Source organism: Melanotaenia boesemani, chromosome 9 (genome assembly GCF_017639745.1).
Source record: "Melanotaenia boesemani isolate fMelBoe1 chromosome 9, fMelBoe1.pri, whole genome shotgun sequence".
Taxonomy (NCBI): Eukaryota; Metazoa; Chordata; class Actinopteri; order Atheriniformes; family Melanotaeniidae; genus Melanotaenia; species Melanotaenia boesemani.
The window spans coordinates 23662138-23688654 of NC_055690.1; the positions used below are offsets into that span (position 1 = coordinate 23662138).

Here is a 26517-nt window from a genome sequence, read left to right on the forward strand (position 1 = left end):
TTTACTCAAAATCCTGTTGAACACAATGTGATACTTGTCTTCTGTCCCCTAATAGATACCCAGAAGCAGAAAACCATATAATATGGTAATAAATGGTAGATACCCCCCTCTAAAAAATGTAAACATTTTTTGTTACATTTTGTTAAAGGGCCAAATAAAGACCTCATATTTTAAAAATTGGACTTTTCTTACCATTTTTTCATGGGTCGGGCCTTAACAGGTTAATTTGTGTTTAAGATGAGGTGATTGTTTTTACACTATCCCACAAATTGATTGAGTGATTCCTTTTACTCAGCCTCTTGTCAATCACTGATACACCCTATAACTGCAGAGACACCAGCAATTTTTTGAAAGTCTGAGGTACACAGCATGAAGAGAAATTAAAGCACAGTCCCCGGCTCCTGTGCCTCTGACCACCATCTTAGATAAATCTGAGTCTCACAACCTCTGGTCTACTTATTAGGTAGTCATAAATCGATGCAGTTGTGAAGGTATCTACCTGTATTTTCTGGAAACTCTCAAAGACAGTGCAGGCTTTAACTGTGTTAAAAGCACACAGAATTCAAATAACATGATCCTCACAGGAAAAATGAAGGATATCCACAGCACAGGAACTTTCGTCTGATACAAGCTAATGTTAAAAAGGATCTGTAGAATCCAAAATAGTTGTCCTGTTCGCGGTAGACACCATCTGAGCCAGAACAATGATAATTTGGTGTCAACGACATAAAATAAAGTCTGCTCTGACCTACTTTGCTGCCACCGTGCGGCGCATTGATGCATTATTGCCTCCTGTCTTATGCCTATGTTAAAAAAAAAAGAAGAGAAAAAAAAAAGAAAAAAAGAAAGAAAGAAAAACAGTCACACTACTACAATTAAACACCCGAACCGACTCAGTCTCATGGGTTTCACCTCCAGTGCTTTAGCTTTGCCAACCAACTGCCTTTTCTTGGTAATGGGGAACTACAGTTCCCAGCAGTCATTGCGCCTCTACCAAAACAAAGAGGTGCACATACGCTTATAGCTTGGGGAGATATTATAGCGGAGGGAAACGTTGTATTTTCATTAATAAAATAGTGCACGTTCTACAGAAAATATCTGCAATTTAACGGTTTAACGGAAAAAAGAGAGAAAGTAAAGCTAACTGAGTCCTCGCGTGATTTCACATTTCCGGAAGTTGAAGCGGCATGAGAAAGAGCTGTCCGAGGTGCTGACACTGTAAGTTGCACTTTTTGCACTTTTGACTAATTATTCGTATTTTCACATGGATTCTTCTATGACTTTTAACACAAACATATGTGCAACATATTTACTGTTGACTTGAATAACTGCACTGAATGAGCTAGACACTGTGACATATGCTTGTATGGTAACAATGGTAGAGACTGTTACAGATTTGGTGAACTGAATTAGCTGTTTTACATTCTCTTACCGCATCCCTATCACCCACCCACTGCCACACCAAAAGTTATATAGTATCAAGCACAACGTAATCCTTATTATTATAAAGAGTATTGCAAGTTTTGATTTCTCTCTGTTTTTCTTTTTATAGTGCTAGATTTGGGTAAATATGGATGAACCTACGAAGTCATCTGCTGGTTTAACCACCTCCCACATTTCCAGCAGCAGCAACACTTCTAGCTGTATATCTAACAGTGCTCCAAAATGCAACGGGGTCCCAGAGAGGCGGACCCTGCTACGGGTGTCTGAGTCTCATGGACTGCAGCTGCTGAAAGTGCTTAAATCTTTCAGGGAACAAGGCTTGCTGTTTGACTTCACCATCAAAGTCCAGGAACACAGCTTCCCCTGTCATCGCTGTGTTCTTGCAGCATGTAGCGATTTCTTTAGGTATCTATCTATCTATCTATCTATCTATCTATCTATCTATCTATCTATCTATCTATCTATCTATCTATCTATCTATCTATCTATCTATCTATCTATCTATCTATCTATCTATCTATCTATCTATCTATTCATCTTCTGTTGTCTATCTGTGCTTTGTGTTTAGGGCTATGTTCGAGGTAGACATGCGAGAGTGTGGTGATGGTTCAGTAATGCTGAGTAATCAGTGTCCAGTGGCTGTGGGTTCTTTCCTGGACTTTGCATACTCTGGAGAGGCACTCATCACTGATAGCAATGTAGACATGCTGTTTCAGCTTGCTACTTTTCTGCAGGTAGATTTGCAATCATTATAAATTGCTTTGGCCATGTATTTATTTTCATTGCACATATTATTTTGTCAGGTTTATGCTGTATTTAAAATTTTTAATTAATTTAATTTAATTTAATTTAATTTAATTTAATTTAATTTAATTTAATTTAACAGCACATGCAATATACATTCAATGTATTACAACTTGTATCCTCTACTGTTATTGCTTTTTCTACAGATTTCTGTCCTTTCCAAAGCATGCAGTGACTTTCTAATCAGCACCATGGATCTTTGTAACTGTCTGTCCCTGTTATCCCTGGCTGAGGCATATGGCTCAGTCTCTCTCCTTAATAGTGCCAATGAGTTTGTGGTTCAGAACTATTCTGATCTTTCCCAAACCCAGGACTTCTTGGACATACAGGTGATTTTGAATCTGAATATTGTATGCTCATGCAGAAAAGTTTGAGAGGTATCTCCTGAAAGTAGCAGAATATTTTCTAAAGCTTTTGTAATCTATTTAATCTCTACTTATTGGTACCTAATTAAATCTACTTAAACTTAGACAGAGTTTCAGTCCTTTATTGACAACAAATTTGATCTTTACATGAAAAATTCTTAGACATTTTTAAATGTGATGTCAAGTAAGTGTGTAAGTGTGGGAATTTCTATGGACTTTCTATAGACTTCAACATTATTACAATGGACATAACCATTGTTGATACTGTACTTAATAGTAAATTACACTAAAGCTATAACAAAATGCTTCTTACTTGTAATTTTCCGCTTACATTTAAAAATCTGTGCTCTCTTTACTTCCTGAGTGTTCTTCTACAGTTTCCTTTATTCTTTTCAGGTAAATATCTTGGAGGCCTGCTTAAGGTCAGATGCTCTGAACGTGTCCAGTGAAGCAACAGTTGTGATGTCACTTCTCAGATGGATTCGTCACAATCTGGCTGAAAGACAGAAGCTGCTACCAAGCTTGTTGTCTCTGACCCGGCTGCACCACTTGCCTGCATCTGCACTAAAAGTATAAACCCACTTTACATGTTGTGCATTTTGTTATATTACCACTGTCTTGCCTATTCTGTTACCCCTATTTTATTCTTTTTAAAACTCATCTCTTCTTTCAGGCTCTGCGCAATTCTGATACTCTCCTCTGTGATGAGTCCTGTCTTGCACTGTTGTCAGAGGCTCAGTGCAGACAGATTCAGTACAATGGCCTACTCACTGATGCCAGACCTGCCACCACTCAAACCTACATCTACACCCACAAGACAGAGGAAAATGGTGAGATCCGCCACACCTTCTGCTACTGTCTGGAAACGGATCAGTGGAAAGAACTGGGAACAGTGCGTGGAGAGGAAACAGCCTCTATGCCAGATCCACCAGGATCTTACCTTACCAGTTATGCTGAAAAGGTACATGTCAGGACAGGATTGGAGTATGCTAAAATTAAGATTCCATGATCTTATTTTGGCTGCTGAGTAGAGCAAAATCTGTTTTTGCACAGTATTGTACATGTATATTTATTTCATATCCTTGATGCTTTGTTTTGTTTTCTTCATTGGATCTAAGATCTTTGTCACCGGTGGTTGTCGAGGAAACTGTTGCCGGGCAATTCGCCTCCATGTGGCTGAACCATATCACAATGCCACAGATGAAGTCTGGTGTTTCTGCCCTGTGACCTTGACCTGCACACCTGCACCAGTCATGTTGAAGCCCAGAACCATGCACACAGCTATAACCTGCCTGGACAGAGTGTATGTCATTGGGGGAAGGACCAAAGGATCGAGAGGGGAGGCCGACAATCTGCTGGAGGTGAGTTTCCTTGATTGGAATAATCTTTTGTTAGTAAGACATTAGAACTCAAAAGGAGCATTTTTTTAATGTGTGCAAAAATCCATCTTTTCTTTCTATTTCACACTTTAGGTGGAATATTATAACCCTCTAACTCAAATCTGGTCCTCTGTCAGCCCACTGCCCACTGCTATCTTCTACCCAGAGGCCAGTGCATGTGGCAGTGTAATCTACACACTGGGGTCAGAGGTGGAGATCACAGACTCTTTTAATCCTTCACTTGACTGCTTCTTTCGCTATGATGCCCAACAAGACCAGTGGAGCCGACTGGTTGCAGAGTTTGGCCAGTTCTTCCATGCTACACTGGTTAAGGCTGTGTCAATCAATAATACTCTCCACCTCTGTGACCTGTCCACTTATAAGGTGAGTCAATAGATGTTCCTTGATTAAATAAACTACAAGAATTGCATCAATTGTACTATTTATATAGAGTGGTGGAAAAAAGTTTTCAGATACCCATAAAATTTTACGCCATCTCAAATATGATCATGAAATATTTAAAATGTCAAATTTTAAGTTTTTAATGGCTTTTTTAGTAATTGTTCAGTATTGTACTGAAAGAAATTGCACTTGAAAACCTAAAAGTGATTCTTAATGCAATACTTCACAAATGCATGGGGTGTCCCCCCCCCCTTTTTAAATCATTATGTTTATTGAAAAGGACTGTTAAAAGTGGACCTGACATGATTGTTTCAACTCATTTAATTATTAATCTAGGCTATCTCTAGATTAGTTTTACATCCATCATAACTACAAAGAATTTACAATTATTGCAAAAAGAGAAAGTGCTTTGTCCTGTAAGAAGGGGCCTTCTGAGAATGAGAGGATACTTCTGATTGGTCAAATTCCTGGAGGGGACAGATAAAGATGATGATGACTTATGAATGGACAGAAATGGTCAGGAGGTTGGCCATTGCCATATATATATATATAATATTAAAATGTACTTTTTTGTGTTCAGGTTTATAGTTTTTGCCCAGAAACGTGTGTGTGGAAGGGTGAAGGGTCATTTGAATGTGCTGGGTTCAACGCTGGAGCTGTGGGCACGAAAGACAGAATCTACATTCTGGGAGGAGATTACTCACCTGACGAGATCACTGATGAAGTTCAGGTGGGAGAGAAAAATCAATCTATATATATACAGTCATGGACAAAATTGTTGGTACCCTTCGGTTAATGAAAGAAAATATCACAATGGTCACAGAAATAACTTGAATCTGACAAAAGTAATAATAAATAAAAATTGTATGAAATTTAACCAATGAAAATCAGGCACTGCTTCTCAACCATGTTTCAACAGAATTATTTAAAAAAATAAACTCATGAAACAGGCCTGGACAAAAATGATGGTACCCTTAACTTAATATTTTGTTGCACAACCTTTTGAGGCAATCACTGCAATCAAACAATTCCTGTAACTGTCAGTGAGACTTCTGCACCTCTCAGCAGGTATTTTGGTCCACTCCTCATAAGCAAACTGCTCCAGTTGTCTCAGGTTTGAAGGAAGCCTTTTCCAGACGGCATGTTTCAGCTCCTCCCAAAGATGCTCAATATGATTTAGGTCAGGGCTCATAGAAGGCCACTTTAGAATAGTCCAATGTTTCGTTCTTAGCCATTCTTGGGTGATTTTAGCTGTGTTTTGGGTCATTGTCCTGTTGCAAGACCCATAACCTGCGACTGAGACCAAGCTTTCTGACACTGGCCAGCACATTTCTCTCTAGAATCTCTTGATAGTCTTGAAATTTCATTGTACCGGCACAGATTCAAGACACCCTGTGCCAGATGCAGCAAAGCAGCCCCAGAACATAACAGAGCCTCCTCCATGTTTCAAAGTAGGGACGGTGTTCTTTTCTTCATATGCTTCATTTTTCCATCTGTAAACATAGAGCTGATGAGCCTTGGCAAAAAGTTCCATTTTTGTCTCATCTGTCCATAGGACATTCTCCCAGAAGCTTTGTGGCTTGTCAACATGTAGTTTGGCTTTTTTATGATTTGTTTTCAACAATGGTGTCCTCCTTGGTCGTCTCCCATTAAGTCCACTTTGGCTCAAACGACGACGGATGGTGCGATCTGACACTGATGTTCCTTGAGCTTGAAGTTGACCTTTATTCTCTTTAAAAGTTTTTCTGGGCTCTTTTGTTACCGTTCGTATTATCCGTCTGTTTGATTTGTCATCAGTTTTCCTCCTGCGGCCACGTCCAGGGAGGTTGGCTACAGTCCCATGGATCTTAAATTTCTGAATAATATGTGCAACTGTAGTCACAGGAACATCAAGCTGCTTGGAGATGGTCTTATAGCCTTTACCTTTAACATGCTTATCTATAATTTTCTTTCTAATCTCCTGAGACAACTCTTTCCTTTGCTTCCTCTGGTCCATATTGAGTGTGGTACACACCATGTCACCAAACAGCACAGTGACTACCTGTAGCCTATATATAGGCCCATTGACTGGTTACAAGATCGTAGACACCTGTAATGCTAATTAGTGGACACACCTTGGATTAACACGTCCCTTTGGTCACATTATTTTCAGTCTTTTGTAGGGGTACCATCATTTTTGTCCAGGCCTGTTTCATGAGTTTATTTTTTTAAATAATTCTGTTGAAACATGGTTGAAAAGCAATGTCTGACTTTCATTGGTTAAATTTCATAGAATTTTTATTTATTATTACTTTTGTGAGATTCAAGTTATTTCTGTGACCATTGTGATATTTTCTTTCATTAACCGAAGGGTACCAACAATTTTGTCCATGACTGTATATATAAAAGCTGCCCTGCTTTCCCTCTCGTTGACTAAGCTGTTAATCTCAATCATTGTGATTAAAGGTAATAGATGTTTGGGGTTGTTCAGAGGTATCTCTGAATGTACTCTGATTGGGCATCAGTTCTTGAGGGAAAAAATTTTATATGAAGTACCCATACTCATAAATTTTCCATTTATCTGTGCAGGTGTACTACAGTGGGAGGAGTCAATGGGAGGAAGTGGCTCCCATGCCCAGAGCTCTCACCGAGTTCCACTGCCAGCTAATTAGCTTCAACAGATACATAGATCCATGGGGTGACACAGAATGATACCCAGCAGACATGCTCAACATGCAAAGAGATGTTTGGTGTTTGTGTGCATGACTCTCCCTTGTCTTTTTAACCTGTACACATCGCAGGCAGCTTACACCGGAAAAGAGCAATAATAAGAATTAGTCTTCATCTAACCCTAAGCCTCATTTCAGAAATCATCACAAAAGCTCCTGAGCCAACAGAGTTATTTGTTTTTTCATTTCAAGTAAATTTGATCCTTATGTGTGAAGTACCGGCTGTCATGGGATGTTTATTGTGTGAATCTAATATTGCCGCTCCTATGGAGGAGCCTTATTTAGCTATTTTAAATTCAATCTAGTCTAGAAATTCAAAAAGTATGATCTATTCACACAGTCAGCTGATGTATTAGCTCTCCTACAGAATAAAAAAAGAAGAAAAAGAAATGGGACTTTACAAAGTAATTTAACAGAGTTTTAATTGATTTGGTGTGTCAGAATATTAAACATACTCTTTTTTATTAAGCTAATTAGTTTTCCCCATGTGATTTTTACTATTTTCCTTTCCTAACTCTTATATTTATGACTGGTGGAAAGCTATTATGCTGTAGTAGTATTTAAAATTGATCTAAATACGCAAACACAAAAAACAAACACATCAATACCCACAGCTTGCCTTTATTCTGCTACTAAACTGTCATGTATCCACGCATGCCTTGTTTGTCTTACATAAGTTTAACTGAAAGTCTGTTACTTAATCTGTTACTGTTAATCACAGAGTAAAGCTGTAGCTATAAAGTGTACAATAATCTCAAGTTTAAGAAGTCACAAGGTGAAAAAATTTGGCTCTGTGATGTAAAATCATGAGTGCATAAGAAGCTTGTATTATAAAACAGAAACCGATGCATGTGTTTAATTGCAAGAAATGACCATGGATCAAATAATTCATTATTTGTGCTGATATCCTGTTTTATCAGTGAATTCAGTATTTGTGTTCGGGACTTTCATCACTTTGTAAAAACAGAAGAGTAGACACAAAGGCATGTTTCAGAGTATGTCAAACCATACGAACGATGCTGTGACATGGGCAGTTGTTGCTGCTGACATTTCAGTGCTGACTATACCTTTCACTTTAGTCATTTTTCATGTTACTTTAGCAATCAAATGCTTTATGATCTCATATGACCAAAGCTCTGGATCAGGCAAATCACCTTACACTAAAAATATGAAAAGATGTAAACACTATATCTGAGCAAAATTCAGCCCCTAGCAAAGTCTCACATTCTGGCCTCCCTCCTCACATATTTCTCCATCTCCTATAATCCCCTCTGCCTCTCGCTCATCTTTTTTTGGCACTCCATTCTTCAGTCCTGGTAAGTTTTCACCAGCAGCCACATCAGCAGCACAGTGATTAACACAATCATGAAGTTGAGGAACAGTTCCCGCGTCGAGCGGTCCATGGCAGGCGGAGATAATAGTGCGAGATGGTGAGGAGCAAATGGATTAGCCGCTGAGGATTGCAAAGAAGGAAGAGAATGCAAGGATGCAGATATATTTGTGAAGAGGTGTGGCTCCTTTTTGGACTCTAATCCAAGGCCTAAAGGGGAACGGATTAAGAAGGAATTATATATGTTATAGTTAACATGTAGACATTATGAAATCAGATTAAACATCTTCTAGCAGAACTACTGCAGAGGTTTTAAACCTGAGTAAAACATCTAATACTAAACACTACTAAGGCTGATACCAGAAACTTAGATGAAAACAGTGAACTATTACCTTCCCTTTATGCTCTCACAATGAACACAAAGGAGATGGAAGAGATTCTTCTTTACTTCTTTTCCTCTGATACAGCAGCTTGTTAGTTCTCTGTTACAGGTCTCCTTTGTCACATCTGTTGCTTGGTGTTGTCCAGTTTTCTGCTGTCGCCAGGGGCAGATTCTGCGCCTAAAGTAGCCATCCTCAGTGGACCGCCCATGACTCACATACAGGCTGATGTCACACTCCAACTAAACAACCAATTGAGTGGGTTATTTTCCACAATCTTGTCCACTGCAGGGTTTTCCATCCATAACCATACAGAGTCCTGCTTAGTCTCACACACACACACACACACACACACACACACACACACACACACACACACACACACACACACACACACACACACACACACACACACACACAGAGAGGAGTTATTTTTACAACCTTGTTGCAGATACTTTGTGGCTTACAGTGGTTCCAAACACAAGACTTTAATAATCTGATGGATATAGGAAACTATAACCGTATCATTCAGTAAGGGAGGGACTTTGTTTTGAAGCAGAGAAGAAAATCCAAGCAATCAATGTGGTTTTAAAAACAGCTGAAATCCCAGTTTAGAAACTGTTCTCCTACCAACTCTCAGCTTTTGTGCAACCAGAGTGATTTTGTAATATGCTTTTGTCAAAAATATGACAAATTATTGGGCTCTGTATTTTTTAAATGAAAAACAACAATAATAACAAAAACCAAACAAACTAAAACAAACAGGACTAACAAGGGTCCTGGTCTTTAAGAATGAGTTGAGCTTTTTATGGTTCTGTTTTTACAAGAAGTGAATGGTAAGTTAGCATTATGGTAGCTGTTCATTATTAACATAGAATTTAAATCTCTTTTGAAACTAAGTTCTTCTTTAAACCTGTTCAAGTTTCATCCAGTAAAATTCTTAGACTTTTATCTTTTAAAATGCCTGCTTCTTTTAGAGGGGTTTTACTAAAACTGTGAAGTAAAGGACAATTTAAGCAACAAATTCTGATGCTGTTGCTGAATTTCTATGAATGTAACAGTTCAACAAAGAACTGATCAGCAATTAGTGACACCATCAAACATAGACGTGAGAGAAATTCAGCTATAACATAAATCCTTGGCAGTAGTGAGTTTGCCATTGGAGGCAGAAGGGTGATGGAGGCAGGGATTGGTTGCAATCTAATGTGTTCCTCCTTTTTTTGAGGTCCTGATTTCTAGTACTGCACATAACCTGCTCTTGAGTATACACTCATATAACACCTGTCATTAAACTGTTTCACCTGACTGATGTATTAAAAGATGCAGGAATAAATTTTCTTTTCCATTCAGCAGAGCAAACACAGATTGATGGGCACAGGATTAAAATTCAATAAATCTCAGATGTGTGACAATATGGACTAAAAATATGGAATAAAATGTAAATCAGTCAGCTTTAAGTTTAAGCCCCATCGGCTGGATTTTGTAACCTTTGGGGAAAGCTACCTGCCTGTTTCCCCTGTTTTCCAAGCTAAACTAAGCTAAGCTAAGCTAAGCTAACACAGTCTGTGTTACCTCCCAGCCATAAGAGTGGTCTCACATACAGGCCAAAACTATCCCACATAGTGGAGCTGTTTGATCTTCCCTCTTTTTGGTTATGTAGGCTACACCAACTGGAATTTTATATGCATCTTCTCTTTGTTACACTGGCACTAAGAAAAGGGTTTTGACAGTTCACAACAGCAAATTTCTCAGCTCATCTCACACTCGACAGCTGCTAAGAGTTATCTCTGAGCTAGTGTTAAAGCCCCTTGGCACACATACCTTCTCTTCCAAACGGAGGGGCCACGCCAGGACAAAGCACAAGTACAGGCACAGTCCCCTTGAACATTTCCATCAAAGGATTCCAATGTCATTCCCAGAGGACTTAACAGATCAGAAAGGCTGCTGTTTTATCCTGCTGCTGCTCTGCCAGCTTCAGACAAACATCTATATGACCCAGGGATTCCCATTGTCATGGAGATCCTGTGCTAGAGTGACTGAATAATGCAGAGCAGGGCACACAGACATCTCAGAGCGGGGTGGACCATGACCCACTCCAGCAGCTGTGGATGGGTTTAAGATAGGCAAGTGTTGGCAGAGTTGCCCTTTGAATCAGTGGAGAGACAGAGGGTGTCAACAAGGCCTCAGAGACACCATTGAGTACATGTACGTGTGTGTACAGGTTTTTATGAAGTAACAGCTAATGAGGGGGAAAATTCTCAGCTATTCACATCATGGAAAAATAAATATAAATTGTTGCCAAATTAAATCACAGCATTAATATTTCTTCATAATAACAGACTGAGAAAAACTTATAATTTTGCAAATACATTATTAAATTAGAACAATTAATTACATTTTGTAATTTAAGTTCTCAAAAATAGTCCATGTTTCTGGAGAAAAAAAAACATGAAATAAGAAAGTATGGGCATATTTAAATATATATGAAAAGGGTGGTTTATGCTAGAGGAAACTGGAGTGGTGGTCTAATAAAGTAACATAAAGTTTTCCAATAAAGGACAGTTTAATATGTCTTGTTTATAAAAAAAATTACATTAAAATATCCAATAAAAAGCTCTAACAGCTAACTTAGCTAAGCATAAAGAGAGGATGTGAAAAAGTTAGCTTCCTTCTGCTTCCCCACTCCAGTCTCATTTCATAATGTGTAATGATTGGGAAAACTTAATCTTTTGATCTGTGTCCCCACACTATTTTTGCTATTTGTTTGTGCTATTAGTAGGACAGCCTGGTCCTCCAACAAGTTCCTCTGGCTGACCAACACCTACAAACAGTAAATCGTCCAATATAGGTTAATCTGAAAGAAAAAAGAACACAAAACTTTTGTTTGCAATGCGACGTTCATATCTTTTTGCTTTGCAGCACACAGGGTGGTATTATCAAACCCATATTACTCTAAGCAAAAGATAATATGCAAATTCCCATGTCAAAATAGTTATGTAAATCTTTGTTCATGACATAATCCAGTAACTCACAGTTAAGGGTAATCCCAGCTAATCTCAGTGGTACTGAATAATATCACCACCACTATTTTAAAAGATAGCATCTAATTTCTTTGCGTATCCAACTTTGCCCTGTAGTCCTAACTAATTAGAATACACTGATGCCAGCAACAGGAGTTTAGCCAGTGGCTTTTGGCCTTGCATTTTGCAGGGTGTTGACATACATCAGCTTACACAAGTGACTGCACACCATTCTGTAACGCTGCTTTTTCAGCACTTGGACAATGTTTGAGGTGAATCTACCCTTGAGCTCTGTATGACAAGACAAAAATCTTTCCAAACAGGCTTACACAGCCTTATTTGTGCTTGGTACACTGACTCTCATCTATTGACATTTATACTATTTTGCTTCGTCAAAAGGCTGAGGGAAAACGTTTGTTTTTGTCATTAAATGCCAAAAATTGCTCAACCGCCCCAAAATTAAACAATTTCAGGCTCACAGTAACACAGATATTCATCTTGGTTTGCTGAATGATTATCAAGAGTTTTTAAATGCTAAAAACTGAAGGGAAAATATTAATAACTCCTGGTGGTATATCCTGCAGTGGCAAATGTCAGCCAATGGTGATAAATAAGTGAGGATTGTATTAGAGTGCTTTTAAAAAAGGTCCAGAGTGTTGTTTTCATATTAGAGAGGTCAGCAACATGCTCTTCTGCCTGACCAGCTGTTGTTTTGCAGACTAAACGGGGTGCTGCTGGCCTGAGCTGCTTCCCGCAGGCCAGCAGCTCAGAATGACACTGAGATGGCTAAAGACAGGTGATGGCTTGATTACACAACACATCCATGCATAAATCCATGTGCACACATGGATGAATAAATCCTCACAGGAAGAAAGACACTTACACGGTGGAATACACTTTCATAACCAAAGGGGCTGTGGAGTCATAAATCTGGCTGGGGAACATGGGATGTATATAGGATCTGAACTAATTGGGCCCACTGAGAGAGGTAGCAGAAGATGAGTGAACAGAACAGAATGAAAAAGTGATGGACAAAATACATCAAAATTCATGTCTGAATGAAAATGATATTGCATGAGGTGTTGTGTTTTTAAAAAAAGAGGGGGAGAAAAATAAGAAACACTTTATGATTTTATTAATTCTCAGGTGGTTCAAGTTTCTTCTCACTTGCCAAAATATAAGGTCAGTCTGTCATTTCACGAACATTTACATTTTATGTCTTAGTGTCAAGCAGGGCCAACTGAATGATACATGGAATATTGATGGAGCTAAAGGACAGCACTCATGACAACAGATAACAAAATATGAGAATAATGTCCTGCAAGTGGAATGTACAGTAGTACATGTATTCCAGAGTATCTAAGGCACAACATTATGGCACAGTACAAGAATATAGGATTTTTGAGGCAGCATAAAAAACAACAAAGCTGTAAAATGCCAGCTCATTTATTTTCTCTCACACTTTCTTTTGTTTATCAAAAGTAGCCTGACAGTTAATAACACACTTATACCAAATATCGCCATTGCCTTGTTTTTATTAAAAAAAAAAAAAAAAACAACAACGACAACGACAAAAAAAACAAAAAAAACAATGACTACTATTTTTGGTTTTGCAGTGGAGTATCATGTTTGTATTCCATAGAAAGAGGCATTTGTAAAAAAATAATATGTTATTGAGATCTTTTGATAAAGCACTCACTCTGGCTTTGTTAAACAAACAAACTAACAAACAAAAAATGAGAAGAAAAGAAAAATTAAAGAAGTGATGAGTGAGACCTATAAAAAAACACACAACAAATGATTGTTCTGCTCTTTGCCAGCTAAAGATACACTGAAGTTTGAAAAAAATGGCAAAATAACATCCTCTTTAGTTCCAGTTGGAAAATCAAAAATGACCAATACACTAATTTTCACTTTTTTAAAAAAACATTTTCAATGGGGAAATCCAGTATATCTGTATGCAATCAGAATTATTTAAATCAGATTAACAGACAAATTAAGCTATGTCAAAGCTGACAACCTCCGATTTGTTACTCACTGGGCTTTGAATGAATGACACAAATTTTAATTACAGATTTATGTATCTCTTCATTATGTCTAATTTGGTTTTTAATTAATAATCTTGGTGATTGTGTGTCCTGTAGTCAGCTTCCATTCGCTGCGGAACAAAACTATTTTTAATCCGTGTTGCACCCGGCTAAGTTAGGGAAACGCACCATGGACACTACTGTGGGAAACAACGTGAAGGCCGTAAGAAAGAGTAAAGAGGAGAAGAAAGTGTTAAGAAAACAAATAAAAGCCAGTCACACTTTACTGAAGCATGAAGGTGTCGACACAACATCAAAGCCCACTAAGGTAAACGAAAAACAACAACAAAATTATATATTTATTTTTAAAAAACCTTTAATTATTGCCAAGCACAGAAGAAGAGTTAGCTTAGAAACACGTAATTCTCGCTGCTGATTGAACCTGTTAAATACGTTGAAGTTTGTATTTTTTTCCAGTATAAGAAGTACAATAGAAAATGTATCACTTTTTAAAGTTGTATTAGCTCTAAATGTTAAAAGCATTGTTAATTTAAAACTGTTTTTTATTAGAAATGACCAAAGAGGGAATTCTGCACATACGTATTTAATATTTTAAAGTAACTTTTGTGACAGTGCCCGGTATAAAATCTACAAAAATCTATCACATTTGCAGAGCTTGGTGGTGTCTAACGGAGGGCTGGGGAACAACGTTAGTCGAGAGGAGCTCCTTGCAGTCCTGAAAGAGATGGGAGAAGTGGAGAGCCTGGTCATGCCTCCTCACAAGCCCTATGCTTTTGTCACATACAGGTAAAATTGAAGCATTTAAGAAAGTTAGGTTATAAGCTATGGATTTCTTTACAGCAACAAAGTTTAAAAAAGCATAAAAACAATTTAACTTGAAAATAACAGCGTTGGACATACATGTTGGTTTCAGACCCACTATGCTGCTCTCACTATGTTTCCAGATGTGAAGACAGTGCTCAGAAAGCTCACGCCCACCTTAATGGACAGAAGTTGCAATGTGGGGAAACCAGTGTCACACTCTACCTCAGCTATGTTGACTCAGGTATGTTCATTGGATATTAACATGTAAATACACGTTTCTTTTGGTAGGCATTATACGTTAATCTTTATGTTAATGAACACAATTATTCTAGAAGTCCCAGACAAAAAGAAACCTGTTTTTGTAATCTGCACTTTAATCCTCACTGTGTGTGTTATGTATGTTTTTGTCCAGTAACCTATAAAGAGAAGACGTCTGTTCCTTTGCCAGAAGGTTTAGTCTTGGTGGAGGATTTTGTGTCTCCAGAAGAAGAAGTGATGCTGCTCGCTGCTGTTGACTGGTCAGCCACTCATGATGAAGTCACAGGTGCATGCATGCATGTTTAATTAGTTTCTCTAGTTAGGCTGCCATGGTTGTTCACTCTGAAAATATTCGTCTTTATAAATTACCTTTAAATCAGTCTAAAGAGGCAGAAAAAAACCCCAACGTAAACCACTAAAAAACCAAAACGCATTTTAAAAATGAATGTAAGTTTTTTCACCGTAGTGTTTGCATGGGGTGTAATGCATCTTGAAAAATCTTTGCAGTTGTCTTGAGAAATTAGGGTTTATAATGGTAGAATTGCACAAAATGCCTTCACACAAGATGACAGTATTAATTTATATTATTATTATAATTAGTAGTAGTAGTAAGTTAACTTTTTAAGGCTTGTTTCAGTTTAGAAAAAGGATACTGACATGATTGTCTAACTTCAAAATATTTAAACTCCTTTTAGCTCAAAAATCTTTAAAGCACAGAAAAGTGAAACATTATGGCTTTGAATTTCGCTACGACAACAACAACGTTGACAAGGACAAGCCCTTACCTGCTGGTAAGCATCATCTCTCTCTTCTTTTCTTCTTTTAAATCTGTAGTAAATATTGTTTCCAACAGATTTTTAACAGTCAGTTTCTCAGAATTCGCCATTATTTCTGTCAAACATGTTAACATCCCACTTAGTGATTATGATCATGATGTTCCAAACTCCGGTGGAATTTGTCTCATTGCATACTGTCAGTGGAGGTTCACAGAAAGTTGTGCGTTATTGGATGCTTGATGAAAATAGTGTGAAGGAAATTAAGAAGAATATTCAGTGGAGTGTGTGTCTTTGTTATTAAAGGTCTTCCTGAGGAGTGTTTACCTATTCTGGAGGGGTGTTTGAAGAAAGGATACATTAGCTTCATGCCAGACCAGCTGACTGTTAACCAGTATGAGTCTGGACAGGGTGAGTTACTCTGGACTATGTGTCTGACTGCCGCACACAGGCATAAACACATCAACAATTAACCAGAAAATCAGTCTAACTAAGACGTTTTCTTACAATACAGTTTCACCATTAAGTTTTGACATAATCAGATACTCAGCATTTCACATCTACTTCTACATCTACTATCTTCATCTTCCTCTACTTTAAGAGTTAAGTCAGTCAGATAGGCCTTTAATATTCAACAGACTAATGATATGCTTGATCTGTAATATCAAGGCTTTCTGCCTCTTTGATCAAACAATAAAAAACTGCACAGCATTTATCATATGAATAAAAAGAACCTTCAAAATGTCAAGCATTTGAAAAACATTTTAACCAACCAGCTCTATGATGAGATGAGAACTGGACATTTACCATCATGCCTTGCATTTGTGGAGTGAAAAACAGTTGCACGTGGCTCCAAAAACAATCTGTTTGAACTTGTGAGATATTTATAGTCATTTGAACACAGAAATCTAACTGTCATTATGTATGTAGTAAATGGTTCTGCCCAGACTTGGCTTGCCATGAGTTTATTACTATAATACATGGCTCTATCGTCACTGACATACTAGTCACACGAGAGGAAGAAATTCCTTATCTGGTAAGTCTCCACAACTAGCCAGGATGCAGACGTGAATGGTTTGCTTCTTGATGACTGAAATGTTTTGTATGGTTTTCAGCCACTGTTCTGATTTTGGAATATTTGCACAAAGACGTACATCTTCTCACATGATCACATCGAGAATATTCCCAAGATTTGTTAAAGGGCAGATTTCATATGCGAAAACATACAAAAAAGGAACATTTTCCTAAAATAGCCTTATCTTCCACTTCCAGAAAATATGCAAGCTGTCAAGTCCTTGTTCCCACGCATCTTTTAGCCGTGCTGTTTTAGTACAAGTTTCCTACATTTTACTTGGAGTCTAATGAAAAAGCAAGTTTTGTTCCTCCATCAGAATTCCCTTTACAGTAATAAGTTTGTAGATCAAACATTTAATACATTTCTTCCTCTCTCATTTGAGTCTTTAGCTCTGCTTCCCATTTTACTTTTATACAGAACTCTTAGTTCTTCCTCCACAGTCTAATAAAAAGCAGACATGACTCTCTTATTAATCCTTCGACCCTCTTATAAAAAACATAATTGTTTCTAAGACCACAGTTTTGTTTAAACCATAGAAGCTCATATTAAATACTTTTCTGAAAATGCCGTGTGGTGCTTCTTCCACTCTTTAAACATGGGTCTTTAGTTAATGTGTATATTTTAAAGGGTAATGATTAGAAAAACTTTAAAGGACTTTTTTTTTTCTTTTTTTTCCGTACCTAATTGGCTGTTCTGTACTTGTAAAACAACCAGAGAAAAAGTTTACTTACTGAAACCACAAGGTGGCAGCAGAACCCTGCCACGTTGCTACAAACAGGAACGATGACTGTAGTTTACCACCTAACTCTACTGTTGTCTTAATTTAGCCATATACTCTAAACTACATTATTACATGACCTAGTGATTTGATTTTCAAATTGAATTTTTACCTTTGTTTTGATGATTTTCTTTTTTGTTTTCGACATGATCAGGTATTCCCCCTCACGTGGACACTCACTCTGCCTTTGAGGACACCATCCTGTCTCTGAGTCTTGGGGCAAAGGTAAACGTGTTTAAACACTGCTGTCATCGCCAGATTGATCATGTTGTCCATCATTAATAACTGAAATAAAAGTTTTACACTTAAAGAGTCAAATGAAAACTTATGTTCTCACATTAGGATATTTTTTTTTATTGAAAATATTCATTGTAAAATAGTGTCATTCCTCTGGTTCAATCAAATGAATTAACCTGTGATTCATTAATCTCAGGATGCTTTCATTAGTGTGTTTGTGTGTCTTGCTACATCTCATTCTTTTTGCTCCTTCAGACACACTGGCAGACTCCCATATTCACTGTGCTTAGTAATTAACAGTTAATAATATAGCTATCAGACATTTTGGGACAAGTGCATGAACACACGATACATGCAGGAGATTTTCTCTTCAACATTGTCTTTGCATGTGTTGGATTATACCAGGTGCTGTTACATGGAACAATGTGGAAGATTTAATCTCTTTGGGCTGATTGCCGAAGATGAACTTCCATCTGTCCCCACTTGACTGGAAAGCAGAGGCTAGTCTGTTAGCAATCAGGTGTCATCTGTCGCGGCATCTGCCATCCTTAGACTGACAGACTGAATGTGTGTGTGTTTGTGTTTGTGTGAAATGCAGTACAGTCATTGTCCTTCCTTATTCAGTAGAGATTTAGGACACTCAAAAAGAATATAGAAATCCCATCAAGTGCTTAGTTTTTTTTTTATTTATTTTTTTTATTCATGGCAGTGTATATTGTACCAGTCAAGTGTTTGTACACGCTTACCCTCTAGATTTAATAGGTTAGTGTGTCCAAAAGTCTGACTGGTAGTTTATATTAGAATACAAAATGAAACATTACAACATCAGATCTTTTTTCCGCTCCCAGCATCCTGCAGCCCTACAGTGTGTTATCAATGCCGGTTTATCCACACACATGTGCAACTGTATCACAGAACTGTACTTTTTTTATTTATTTTTTTTTTTTATTGGCAAATATTGTTTTTCTTTCTTGTTTATTTGACAGGAACAGAGCATATCGACAAACAAAGGAACACTTCTAAATATGCCAGACTTAGCCTTAGGGCAATTTTTTTCTCTTGTCCCTGGTCAGTTCTTAACAGAGGAATAAGGAAAAAGAGAAACACAAAATTGTGAGGAAAACAATTGTCCATCAATCTAAAAATATTCATCAATGAGATAAAGCTTAAATCAGAATCATTGACTCTCAGACTTTCATCTTGCTGGATGCTGAAGATCTCAGAGCTGTCCCATTGTTATGTTGTCATCAGCATAAAGACTCTGGTGTGGATTCCTCTTCATTGTTATGTACTCATGCTGTGTGTTCACACAGTTGCAGACTGAAAAATATATTTTTTTTTTTATGTGATTTTTTTTTTTTCATCAGGAAGTGGCGAAGAAGACTGTAATCAGTGCTCTTGAAGTAAAAAAAAAAGAACAGATACAAGATGACTGATGATTGTGATTCCCTAAATGGTTTTAATCTAAATTTAACTTGTCTTGCTTTTGCTAATCTGAGTATTTTGCTGCTGACTTTATTCACAGGAGCCTTCATTATATGTTATAATCTGTTGCTGGAAATTGTGATGCAAGGCTTCTTTATTTGTCCCTTTGCACCATAAACATGAAGCTTGCATGTGAACAAAATTATATCCTCACACAGACTATATGCAGTTGATGAAACTGATGACGTATAAAAATGGAGAAATGATTTAGCGAAGAAAAATGTGAAACAGAAAGTAAATACTTTTTCAGTAAGGTTTTACACTTCCCTGTTACAGCTTAACACTGAGTAAAAATACAGTTCACATGAACGACAACAGATGACTTATAATACCTTGTCATAGTTTATGTGCTGTTCATCTGAGGGTGTATTTACTGAACTTTACGACCTGCAAAGGACCAGATGAGTTCAGAAAGAAAGAGGACATTTTCTGACAACACAAACAGGCTTTCAGAGAGATTAAGGACCAAAAGTAAAATTAGATTAAGGCTACAATGAGGGAAATGGGTGAGGAAATGCATTATATCATTTAATGGCCTCACAAAGATGAACTTAAATGTGTGTGTGTGTGCGTGTGTGAGAGGGAGACTGATGAATAGTCTTGTAGGAAAGCGTAGCTGCCAGCATCACCATTGATTTAGTCACATTCCACCAGTTTCATTGATTGCTTGATACTCCTTAGACGAACAGTGCAGTCTCCTCCTGCCTCTGGTTGTGTGTGTGTGTGTGTGTGTGTGTGTGTGTGTGTGTGTGTGTGTGTGTGTGTGTGTGTGTGGTGGGCGGGCGGGCGGGCGGGCGGGGGTGACCTGATCATTTGTCTGAGTTGCAGTCCCTTTCACATTCAAACACAAGCCCAAGTCTGTCCCACTGTGGTCTCTCTCTTTCTCTCTCTCTCTCTCACACACACACACACCTCTACTTCACAAAATCCAATTTTCCTGCTGTCAGAACTTGGAGAGATGCTGTTTGAAATAGTGTGGATGTAATTTCCCAGCAGAGCTCGTGCTGTTATATGCTATAAGGAAACGTTAGGATCAAGCACCAGTGTTGGGTGGAGATGCTTGTGCTGCTTATGAGAGACGGCAAACACACTCCATATAGATTGATGGAATTATATTGCCAGCATTTGTGTTCATATGGTAATTGTGGATCGATATCACCTGAATGAGGACAATTAATTGAGTATTCAGTTTCATTTATACCTCTGGGATTATAGATTTCAGAATAAGTAAATAGGGTGCCTTAAGGGGAGTTTTGGCATTAAACCAAAAGTTTTAAGTCTTGTCCAAAGTTTTTTTTTTTTACTTTCAACCATCTACTGAACTCTTAAGTCTGGATTTTAATTTCTACATTTGAGAAACCCATTGTAACTTTGTACTTCATAAAGGGCTGTGTGGATTGGATTATTATTGTATTTCTGTGTAAATTATTATAAGTTTCCTCAACATAACATTCTTAGATTGGGACTGTTCCGTGTCTCTGTGCTGCTCGTTTTCAGGGTAAACAAAAGATTGTATGTCACTGCTAATTGTTGCTTGTCTGCATTTTCTTACAGACAGTGATGGAGTTCCGTCACCCTGACGGTCGCGTTGTTGCCGTGGTGTTGCCAGGAAGGAGTCTCCTGGTGATGAAGGGAGAAAGCAGATACCTCTGGACTCATGGGTGAGCTAAACTGTGTCGGACTGATTGTCTTTCTTGCACAGAATCTTTAGTTTATGAGTTTTGGCTTCATTTGCATTAGCACAATATTATTCAGCTGCATTTTCTGATATTTCTCCAGGCCTTGACATTCATTTTGTACAGCACTGTAGCTTTTTCTCCTGGTCTGGCTGAACTATGTCACCTCCACATTCTTTAGTTGAGTGCTCAAGGTTGTTGTTTTCAGTTTGTGTATCACAGCCTACTTTATCAAATACAACTGTCTTCCATCATCTGTCAGGATTACTCCAAGAAAGTTTGACATGGTGCCAGCGTGTGAGCCACATTCTGCTGCTCATACGACGTCTGACCTGGGTAGCAGTCTCACTTTGAGCAAGAGGGGTACTCGTACATCTTTCACTTTCCGCAAGATCAGACATGAACCCTGCCGCTGTGGTGAGAATGTTTTCTCCTTACAAGTTGCATTTCTATCATTATCAGTACTAGACAAGCCATTTTTGGTAAATGTGGGGGCAAAGATGAGCTCTTCATGGTAAATGTTGCCCTAAGTTTCTTCAAGTGTATCAGCATATCTGGAACATGTATGGCTCTGAGTGGCACACATATCAAAAGGACATACCAGTAGTTTAAGTTGTTCTCCTGAGGTTTGAACCTGCATTGACTGTGAGGACATCCATCTGCCTTGTTACTTATTTTAAGGTTCTTTTAGTTGTTTATAAATGTCTTCATGGTCTTGGACCTTTTTATTTATCAGACTTGTTTTTAGGGAGGAACAGGAGGATACAATAACTGTGTGAGTCTGTATATTTAAATGTTTCCTTTTGGGGAAACATGATTTTAATCCATGTCACCTTTTATCACCTTTCATCTCTTCCATCTCTCTTTAGCCTTTCCCTCTGCTTGTGACAGTCAGGGAGCACCCTTGTCATCCCTCCCCTCAATTCCTAGTTACCATGCCTCCGCAGCCCGTTTAGAGGAGGAGTATGTGCACCGAGTGTACGATGCCATTGCCTCCCACTTCAGCCGTACCCGCCACACTCCCTGGCCTCGCGTTTGCCACTTCCTATCCTCGCTTCCACCTGGCAGCGTGCTAGCTGACGTAGGCTGTGGAAATGGAAAGTACCTTGGCGTGAATCCACAGCTAGTCACAGTGAGTGGCATGATATTTTACTCCTATTGTGATATAATGAAGTGCCCATCATTCCGACGTTACCAACGTTATTTAAGAGCTCACATTACAGCCTTAAATTGTTTACAGTGTAAGAACTCTGAAACAAGAATACTTTTCATGGTCAGTGTCATGGTCACATTCATTTTTAGGAAAATCTATTTGTAGATTCATAAATGGCATAAAACATGTCCTTTATATTTTAATAATGTCATTCATGGGACATATAAACAATGTCACCATCTGCATGTCGGCCTCCTACTGGGTACCAGTTTCTTACCACAATCAGGGACACAACGTTGCCATCTGCCAACATGTTTGTTGGGATATAACATGACTCGTTGTGTACATTTTATAGTATGTCATTTTAAGGCCAAACAATAAAAGGTTTGTCATTTCCTGGAAAATAAATGCAAAACATAGTTGATTGCCTAGAGCAGGGCTACTCATTTCGGTCCTACGAGGGCCGCAATCCAGCAGGTTTTCCATGTATCCCTGCACCAACACACAAATTAATTAGTCATTGTGTAGAACCTGATTGGCTGTTAGAGCCACCTAATTTGACTCAGGTGTGTTGGTGCAGGGATACATGGAAAACCTGCTGGATTGCGGCCCTCGTAGGACCGAATTGAGTAGCCCTGGCTTAGAGATTACCAGTGGGGGAAAGAGGAAATGACACTGAAAACCCTCTTAAGACCTTTTGAATGTCCAGTAATTTCTTCTGAAATGTTTTGGTTTCTTTCTCCCATTTAGATTGAATTAAAAAAAAAGAAGCAGTTTGAGATATGAAAAGCTATGATTCCTAAACCCTCCCTCCGGTTTGCATGTGATTATCCTCAAATTGTGCATCGACAAACACAGCAGCATTCAGTTTTGGTGCTCAGCATTCTCATAAAACTTAGACAGAGGAGCTGTGTGACGCTGTCAGCAGCCAGTTGGGGGTTGCATAGGCCAGATGTATCTGCTCCAGAATCATGTTTGTTCATCATTACACGCTCCTTGAGCAAAAGGTTTTAGTTTCTCTGCTTTCTGATGTTCTTCAGGTTGGTGTCATAGAAAATGCTTTTGGTACCGCTCCAGTATTAGAGCTCACTTGAAGTCAAAATGTATGGATCATTTAGTAGCACATCAAAGGGTGAGATCCATGTTTTCCCTCTGATTTCAGCAGGATGTCATCTTTGCTTTTACTCAGTTTCCATGGTAATATCCTAATTTTCTGTTTATGTATGCACACAGAAATATTCATGTTTGGGATTTTAAGGTAAACAGCTTATCTTGACTCAAACCGTAGCTGTAATAAATTATCACTGAGAACACTGATTATGCAGGTCACGCACCAATTTTCTGACTTTTATCGTTTTCTCCAATTTCCTGTTCGCTCTGGTTTTTTTTCTCCTGCTCTTTAATCATTTCATCTTTCTCTCCATCTCCTGTTCCCCTCCTGAGTTTCTCCTGCTGCAGTTTAACACTGTTAATATTCTCAGCTCTAATTGAAATGAAGATGGCTGACCTTGTGTGTCCGCCTGTGCATGTGTGTAGTAAATCTCTTCATCTCTTATCACCCCATTTCTTTTGGGTGGAGATGGTATGAAGCTCGTTTGGATTGTTCTCTGAGGCTGAACGTGTTGGAAATGTTCAGCACTGCCATCCAGCAGCCTCCCTTCTCATTGTTATTATTTTCTTTCTGGCTTCCCTTCCTCAAACATTCCTCTACATTTTCTTCCACCACTTTTCTTGTTTGTAATCATTCTTGCTACTTAATCTGCCCCTCTTCTACTTCTGTACAGTACTGTCCAGTCAGGGCCTCATTCTGTTTTTCTTTTTTTTAAGCTGTATTCTTGCTGTAGTGAACTCACCATGCATGTGCTTTGTCTCAGGTGGGATGCGATCGTAGCAGCGCCCTTATCCAGATCTGTGTAGAGAGAGGATTCCATGCATTTTTATCAGATGCTCTTAGCGTCCCTCTGCGAACAGCTTCCTGTGATGCCTGTATCTCCATTGCTGTAATACACCATTTTTCTACACAGGTATGTGTATTACATATATTAGAGGAGGCAAAAATAATTAATACAACATTAAAAGCATTACAGATGGTACAAGAAAGCATTAAGAAGTAGTAAAAAGCAGCAACAAATAGAAAAAAATCAATCATCATTAAATTAAAGTAATTTAAAGCATGTTAAGTTAAAAGTTACAGGCATTACATACATGTAAATATAATATAATGAATATGTACATATGTGTATACTTGTGTTTATATTTCTTGTTCTTTTTATGTAAAGCACATTGTGTTTACATGTAATGAAATGTGGTATACAAATAAGATAGCATTACATGGACAAGCAAGACATAATAGCTGACATCTGCTTAATGTAAGTGCACTCAAACAAAAATGCTTGTGCAAAACCAACTTAAAAAAAAAACAGATCTAACAAATATGTGTCTCTGTCTGCTGGGTCTCCAGTGCCCCTGCTGGGACTCTAAGCTGAGGGGATTGAAATAATAAGATATTATTGTTGCAATGTAATTATAGATTTGCTTTCAACATAACATGATAATAAAATGTCCCTTTGATTCCTGAAAGTTTGAAAGATCCTTTCTGGCTAGAAATAGATCTGTGCAGTTGCAAAATTAGCTCTTCTGAATTACACATCCTTTAATGTTAAAATTAAACATTTAAGTTTTAACATGTACCTGAATTACCTCCTTACCAGTTTAAAGCGGAGGGACTGCAGGCTCAGAGTAAACAAATGTTTTTTTCTTTTTCCTTACTTAAAACATAAAAGTCTTTACTCAAACCAAACTATTATTTTGAGTCCTTGAGTTAGAGTTTTCTGGAATTGTTGGACCTGGCAGATTAAAATAGTCTATTGAAGTGTTTGTGTGTGTTGCAGGACCGCCGACTGGAAGCAGTAAAGGAGCTGATGAGACTTTTAAAGCCTGGAGGTCGTGCGCTTATCTATGTGTGGGCTTTTGAACAAGAGTACAACAAGCAGAAGTCCAAATATCTCAAAGACCATGACAAAGAGCCTCATGGAGCAGAAAGCCCCACTCACAGTTCATCAGAGGATAGCTGGAAACCTCAAAAAGAAGCAAGTGGCCATACCCCCTGCCATTTAGGACACTGCTCCAATCCTACTGACAACATGCAGGATGTTGGCAAACTTAGTCTGCACACTAATCGAACAGCTTTTAATTCCCAGGACCTTTTGGTTCCTTGGCATCTGAAAGGTGGAAAAATGCAAGGTGAGGAAGAATCAACCTGCAGGTTAAGTTCCAGAACTGATCCAGGTTTTAACCCAAGTATGTCGTCTGGACCAAAGCCTGACAAACACAGCCCAGGCAAGAAACCCAGTCCAAGTAATGAAGCCTCTCAGGCTTCTGGTTGTACTTTAAAGTCTGAGTCAGTGAACAGTACAGTACCTGTTTTTCATCGATATTACCACGTGTTCCAACAAGGGGAACTGGAGCAGCTGTGTGGTCAGGTGGCTGAAGTCAAAGTGCTGACCAGCTATCATGACCAGGGTAACTGGTGTGTCGTGTTAGAGAAGGACTGACAATTTAGAAAAACTATCCTGCAAATATTCATTTGGTACAGTCCAGACTTTGGTAAAGAAATGAGATGTTTTGAGATAAAAATACTTAATGAAATGAGCTGTCATTTGTTGGATTGTTAAATGCAATTAAATTTAAATATATATCAAAATCTCAGCTCTTGTGATTTTGTAAACGTTCCTGCACAGTTACATGTTTGTCGTACATCTGTGCTTTACACATCTGCATATCTGCTTTTGTAGCTATCTAGCCATTATATATGTTCCTAGTTTTGTCTTTGTGCTTTTTTTCTTGTTTGACTCATCTGTGGCCATCCCCTTTCGAAGGATAAAGCAGTCTGCCTGTGCATAGTTTTATTCACTGTGATATTTGCTGTTGGGTTTTTGGTAGACTTCATACAAGCCTGTAGCATTTTGGCAAGTTGAATTTGCACAGTTCTTAAAGCTCAGGACTCAAACATGCAATTATAAAACAGTCTGAAGGTTGACAGTCTAAACAATTCTGCTGAATTAAATCTTGCAGCAGTTAATATAACTGAGAGTAACTCACTCTTTTAAATACTTTTTTTTTTTTTTTAAACCTTTAGCTTATTTACTAGTCTTCCAGGTCAGCATTGAAATCACAAATATGCAACATAGCAGTAAATCATATGCCCGACCTTTTCAAGTTAAAGGGCTGCATTGTAAGGTGACACTTCTGGGTGCGTGTGGTCTGTTAACATTCAAGATGTAGAAACTTTTCTTTTTTCAGATATGGATCCTGGACATGGTTGCATCTCCTGGACATATGTTCAAAGTCTTAGCAGTGTAATCTATTTCTAGAGTATCTAAAAAAGCCCCTTTTTTTC

The 26517-nt window shown here is 38.2% G+C and overlaps 3 protein-coding genes across 3 annotated transcripts; 2 read left to right on the forward strand and 1 right to left on the reverse strand.

The window, feature by feature from the left end:
- The first annotated feature begins 1006 nt into the window (after positions 1–1006).
- Positions 1007–7316, forward strand: kbtbd3 (kelch repeat and BTB (POZ) domain containing 3). Its single transcript, XM_041995884.1, has 10 exons — positions 1007–1218; positions 1553–1848; positions 2012–2177; positions 2394–2576; positions 3009–3182; positions 3286–3573; positions 3731–3973; positions 4085–4375; positions 4974–5123; positions 6962–7316. The coding sequence occupies exons 2-10, from the start codon at positions 1571–1573 to the stop codon at positions 7082–7084; spliced, it is 1896 nt and encodes a 631-aa protein (XP_041851818.1). The 5' UTR covers positions 1007–1218; positions 1553–1570; the 3' UTR covers positions 7085–7316.
- A 390-nt stretch (positions 7317–7706) lies between these two features.
- On the reverse strand, positions 7707–10760 carry LOC121646718 (sarcolipin). The gene is made up of 3 exons (XM_041995885.1): positions 10633–10760; positions 8824–9053; positions 7707–8641 (listed from the first exon to the last, which is right to left on the reverse strand). The coding sequence occupies exon 3, from the start codon at positions 8502–8504 to the stop codon at positions 8409–8411; it is 96 nt and encodes a 31-aa protein (XP_041851819.1). The 5' UTR covers positions 8505–8641; positions 8824–9053; positions 10633–10760; the 3' UTR covers positions 7707–8408.
- Positions 10761–14042: 3282 nt separating this feature from the next.
- On the forward strand, positions 14043–25821 carry alkbh8 (alkB homolog 8, tRNA methyltransferase). Its single transcript, XM_041995550.1, has 12 exons — positions 14043–14186; positions 14532–14665; positions 14824–14924; positions 15096–15227; positions 15637–15732; positions 16021–16125; positions 17722–17792; positions 20844–20950; positions 21228–21382; positions 21835–22097; positions 23993–24142; positions 25010–25821. Exons 1-12 carry the CDS (start codon positions 14049–14051, stop codon positions 25670–25672), a joined length of 2115 nt encoding a protein of 704 aa, XP_041851484.1. The 5' UTR covers positions 14043–14048; the 3' UTR covers positions 25673–25821.
- Positions 25822–26517: the final 696 nt, after the last annotated feature.

Coding starts and splice junctions, on each gene's coding strand:
- kbtbd3 (XM_041995884.1), top strand. CDS start 1,571: ATGGATGAACCTACGAAGTCATCTGCTGGTTTAACCACCTCCCACATT. Junction 1,849..2,011: donor GCATGTAGCGATTTCTTTAG/GTATCTATCTAT, acceptor CTTTGTGTTTAG/GGCTATGTTCGAGGTAGACA. Junction 2,178..2,393: donor AGCTTGCTACTTTTCTGCAG/GTAGATTTGCAA, acceptor CTTTTTCTACAG/ATTTCTGTCCTTTCCAAAGC.
- LOC121646718 (XM_041995885.1), bottom strand. CDS start 8,504: ATGGACCGCTCGACGCGGGAACTGTTCCTCAACTTCATGATTGTGTTA.
- alkbh8 (XM_041995550.1), top strand. CDS start 14,049: ATGGACACTACTGTGGGAAACAACGTGAAGGCCGTAAGAAAGAGTAAA. Junction 14,187..14,531: donor CAACATCAAAGCCCACTAAG/GTAAACGAAAAA, acceptor TCACATTTGCAG/AGCTTGGTGGTGTCTAACGG. Junction 22,098..23,992: donor TGAATCCACAGCTAGTCACA/GTGAGTGGCATG, acceptor GCTTTGTCTCAG/GTGGGATGCGATCGTAGCAG.